The following is a 5,000-nucleotide window of genomic DNA, read 5'->3' as shown; positions in this document are numbered from 1 at the left end:
ATTTGCGATATACTCACCAAAGCACGATAGTTCTTCATGATGTTCAGCTCTCGGTGAACAGAAAGAACACCTGATGAAGAATAATATCCGCTTGAGCTTTTATACTTCTTATCCCTTTGAGAAGGAGCGGTTGCCAGATACCTACATATGCATTAGAATTTGGAAAAGATAGACGAAACACTACATATTTTATGTTCAATCACACTCCCTTCTATTGATCTGATTCAAGTAAACTTTCCCTTCGTATAAAATCTTCATTTTTAAGGAATACTTTCGTTGCTATCGAGACGAGGAAAGAAAAGTAAACACGCTGCAACATTAGACTAAATCTTGCACCGCAGACGGGAAAACCAAAAGCCTTTAAGAAATGTTCAGTCGTGAGAACCTTGAACACGGCTTTGTGTATTTTTTTTGCATATTAACCGATGTAATTATTTTTATAAATGTCAACTAAACGCTCTAATGTTGAATTATCCGGAAAATATTTGTATGTTGGTTTTTGTTCCTTGCTGCAATTTACAAGGAAAACGTAGGTTGATTGTAATGGAGTGCAGACACGCATACACACATACACACACACACACACACAAACACACACACACACACACACACACACACACACACACACACACACACACACAGACGCACACACACACACACACACACACACACACACACACACACACACACACACACACACACACACACACACACACACACACACACACACACACACACACACAGACGCACACAGATACACATACATAGTGTTATATTTTAATTTTCTCGTGATAAACTGGTCGTGTTACGCCGTCAAAGAAAGGCTTGCACTTTCGTATTTTATGATCAATAAATCATGGTCTTTGAACATGAAAAAAACTTTTGAAGTTTGACGTAATTAAAAAAAAAAATCGTATTAGGAGAAGCGACTCGAAAAAGCACGAAAAATTTATACAGAAATGAAAACGTATGAAAATAATTTCCAAGGTTACCGTATTTCATGGTATTATTCTAAGGATTGTTTTAGTTATATCTATTTGCCTGATTATAATACTATTACTAGAGAATAGAGAGATACAAATACGAACAAAAAGGAACATTCAACATTATAGTTCCCCTGGTTAGAAGCAATAGTAACATATCCCCTCAATAAATAGAGCGATGTTCCGTCGATGAGTTTCCGCTGCCATTCTCTTCCATATTAAATAACCATTCCCTTTCAAGTGGCTTCTGTTTTTCATCTTGCTAGTCGTCTAAGCCAATGAAAGATGATTAAATGATGGTAAGTACTTACTATAACTGGCTTACCAGGCTCTACTGTGAATGGAGTAATGAGCTTCTAACTATGTTGTTTCATGTCTGACATGAAACAACAGGGATGTTTTCAGAAGGAAGAGAGAGAGAGAGAAATATATATATATACACAGTATAAGTATATATATATATATATGTATATATATATATATATATATATATAATTATATATATATATATATATATATATGATTATATATATATATATATATATATATATATATATAATATATATATATATATATATTATATATATATATATATATATATATATATATATATATATATATATATATATATATATATATATATATATATAATATATATATATATATATATATATTATATATATATATATATATATATATATATATATATATATATATATATATATATATATATATATATATATATATATATATATATATATATATATATATATATATATAAATATATATAAGAGATAATAAGAATATAGAGCTATATATAGAGAGAGAGAGAGAGAGAGTGAGTGAGTGAAAGAGAAATAATCAACCTAACTTTGATGTCTATATCGAAAAGAATTATCAGACACAAGTGAGTTTTAAGAACGAAGAAATAACAAATGATAAATGATAGAATTAGGAGGAATATAACGAAAACGAATATCAGGATAAACATACAAACAGGACTAAGAATGGTTGGTATTTGGTATTATTTTTGAGTATCATCATTTGGTATATTTTGATATTTTTAAGCGTAAGAAAAAGAAGAAAGAGAACGACGAGTAGACACGAGACAATTGTTGTATAATACATCACCTCCAGAAACGTCAGCATAATTTAAGGTACAATCGTATTATCACAGTTCCGTCCTATTTTTAATCTTGAGTTTGTATATATACATTGTTTGAAAGTAGATATTTTCAATACACTGAGTCCAAGGAGGAGAAGAAATTATCCGTGATGAAATAAGAATGATCAGATTCATGTCATAATATCATAATGACAATACGGATAGAGAAATATGATTTCTATTTATTTCCACTTCACGTTGAAGAATAAAAATGAAAATAAGAAAAATCAAATTACCCCCCCCCCAAAAAAAAAAAAAAAAAAAAAACGATCACTGAACTAAGGTCATTGTTTATAATATCCTTGTAAACAAAATGTAATATCCTTTGTTGTTGTCGTTTTGGTCAAGAAAAATAATAAAGATGATAGTTATTCGCTCGTGTTTTGAATGCGCTGCATCAAAGTTATCAAAGACCGTTGGATTAAAAGATCTTAGACTCCTATAAACTATCATGAACATAATGAAACAACCGACCTATTAAGATAATGTTTAGTGTGTAATTTCAATGGATCATAGAATAGTCGATCTTCAACGTTTTAAGAAATGTATATTTATCGTAAATGCATATCAACAAAATGTCAGTAAACCTATTATTTGAGCAAAATATGTTACTCTCTCGATCGCGAAGCAAGACAGAATATAAACAAGTTATCAAGGTTGCTTTGTGTCTGGGTCCAGTATGTGTATAGAGGGAAACTATAATTTATTTACCATTTTCTTAATATTTTTTAGATTTAAAAAACAACAAGATTTTCAGCTCTACTGTGCAGGAAAAAAACTTACTCTTGAATGGTCACTGATACACAAAAGCAACAACAACAGTGACAAAGAAGTATATAAATAAATAATTGTCCTTGGTGGTCGAAATAACGTGATTCTTCTTCCATCCATCTCTCGCGGTCCGTATCACTTCCATCAGGTTTCCCCGCCTTGCGTCCGTGACCCTTGTTGCCAGGGCGAGACGCGGGGTCACGGGAACGCCGCTGACTGACTCGATCGAAGTCCGTCGCGAGCCTTTCTGGGAGTTCTGAGAGGGACTCTTGGGGTGGATGAGGACTCTTGGGGTGGATGAGGACTCTTGGGGTGGATGAGGACTCTTGGGGTGGATGAGGACTCTTGGGGTGGATGAGGACTCTTTGGGGTGGATGAGAACTCTTGGGGTGGATGAGGACTCTTGGTGTGGATGAGGACTCTTTAGGGTGGATGAGGACTCTTGGGGTGGATGAGGACTCTTGGGGTGGATGAGGACTCTTGGGGTGGATGAGGACTCTTGGGGTGGATGAGGACTCTTTAGGGTGGATGAGGACTCTTGGGGTGGATGAGGACTCTTGGGGTGGATGAGGACTCTTGGGGTGGATGAGGACTCTTTGGGGTGGATGAGGACTCTTGGGGTGGATGAGGACTCTTGGGGTGGATGAGGACTCTTTAGGGTGGATGAGGACTCTTGGGGTGGATGAGGACTCTTGGGGTGGATGAGGACTCTTTGGGGTGGATGAGGACTCTTGGGGTGGATGAGGACTCTTTGGGGTGGATGAGGACTCTTGGGGTGGATGAGGACTCTTGGGGTGGATGAGGACTCTTGGGGTGGATGAGGACTCTTGGTGTGGATGAGGACTCTTGGGGTGGATGAGGACTCTTGGGGTGGATGAGGACTCTTTAGGGTGGATGAGGACTCTTGGGGTGGATGAGGACTCTTGGGGTGGATGAGGACTCTTGGGGTGGATGAGGACTCTTGGGGTGGATGAGGACTCTTGGGGTGGATGAGGACTCTTGGGGTGGATGAGGACTCTTGGGGTGGATGAGGACTCTTGGGGTGGATGAGGACTCTTGGTGTGGATGAGGACTCTTGGGGTGGATGAGGACTCTTGGGGTGGATGAGGACTCTTGGTGTGGATGAGGACTCTTGGGGTGGATGGAGACTCTTGGGGTGGATGAGGACTCTTGGGGTGGATGAAGACTCTTGGGGTGGATGAGGACTCTTGGTGTGGATGAGGACTCTTGGGGTGGATGAGGACTCTTGGGGTGGATGAGGACTCTTGGGGTGGATGAGGACTCTTGGTGTGGATGAGGACTCTTGGGGTGGATGAGGACTCTTGGGGTGGATGAGGACTCTTGGTGTGGATGAGGACTCTTGGGGTGGATGAAGACTCTTGAGACACACCTCTAGGGGTTAGGACTTTTGTTTCATATGGGAGGGATTCTCTCTCTCTTTTGGGTAGAGGACTTTTTGTCTTTGAGAGCGAAGAATCTTGTGGTCTGAGGTGTTGATTCTTATGTTTCACAGAACGAGGTCGGTTTTGTTCTGTGTCGAAGATTCTTGTTTCTTTTTGGAGTTGTGGAAGGACTTCTGTCTTTTGGGACGACGACTCTTGGAACTCTTGATGCTTTTTTGAGGGAAAGACTCTTGTCTCTTGAAGCTAGGATTCTCGCCTCTTATGCAGATTTTTTTTTCTTTTTTATCAAACTGTAATCATGACATGACTTTTCGTTTTCATAACCGGAATGGTGATGGAATATATACGATGGGACTTTGTTTTTTCTAGTCCTTTATAAACAGTGGATATGAGCTCGCGAGTACAATAAACCACAGTTATAAAATGTGGTTAACTTGTTTCATGGTTTTTCAAGCTATGAGTCATGGTCCTCGGGAAAACCTCAGACGTCGAGCATGAAGCCATATAACTGGGCTTAATAAAAGGACTAAAAATAACGTATGTTTTTCCATGATTCATTCACCATTCAAATCGTATTTAGTATTAATTCTGTAAGCATCAAAGTGTCCGTAGGATTATTAGAGTAAACAAAAGACTTTTCATGTCTGTCGTAATAGCAAGACTATATGAATTTACAGA

The 5,000-nt window shown here is 37.8% G+C and overlaps 1 protein-coding gene across 4 annotated transcripts in view; it reads right to left on the bottom strand.

Moving 5' to 3' along the window:
- LOC122255751 (uncharacterized) overlaps positions 1 to 79 on the bottom strand; it is a 1,932-nt gene extending 1,853 nt beyond the window's left edge. For all 4 annotated transcript variants that reach the window (XM_043020024.2, XM_086554896.1, XM_086554895.1 and 1 more), the window contains exon 1: positions 18 to 79. In XM_043020024.2, the coding sequence (XP_042875958.2) occupies positions 18 to 38 (21 nt within the window). In that variant the 5' untranslated portion in view covers positions 39 to 79. The remainder of the gene's footprint in view (positions 1 to 17) is intronic.
- Between the last annotated feature and the right edge of the window lie 4,921 nt (positions 80 to 5,000).

The sequence above is a fragment of the Penaeus japonicus genome, unplaced genomic scaffold, assembly GCF_977035675.1.
Source record: "Penaeus japonicus unplaced genomic scaffold, GWHDUDI00000001_assembly GWHDUDI00000030, whole genome shotgun sequence".
Taxonomy (NCBI): Eukaryota; Metazoa; Arthropoda; class Malacostraca; order Decapoda; family Penaeidae; genus Penaeus; species Penaeus japonicus.
Note: the sequence above shows the minus strand (reverse complement) of the source record. Positions and strands in the feature narration are given on the sequence as shown.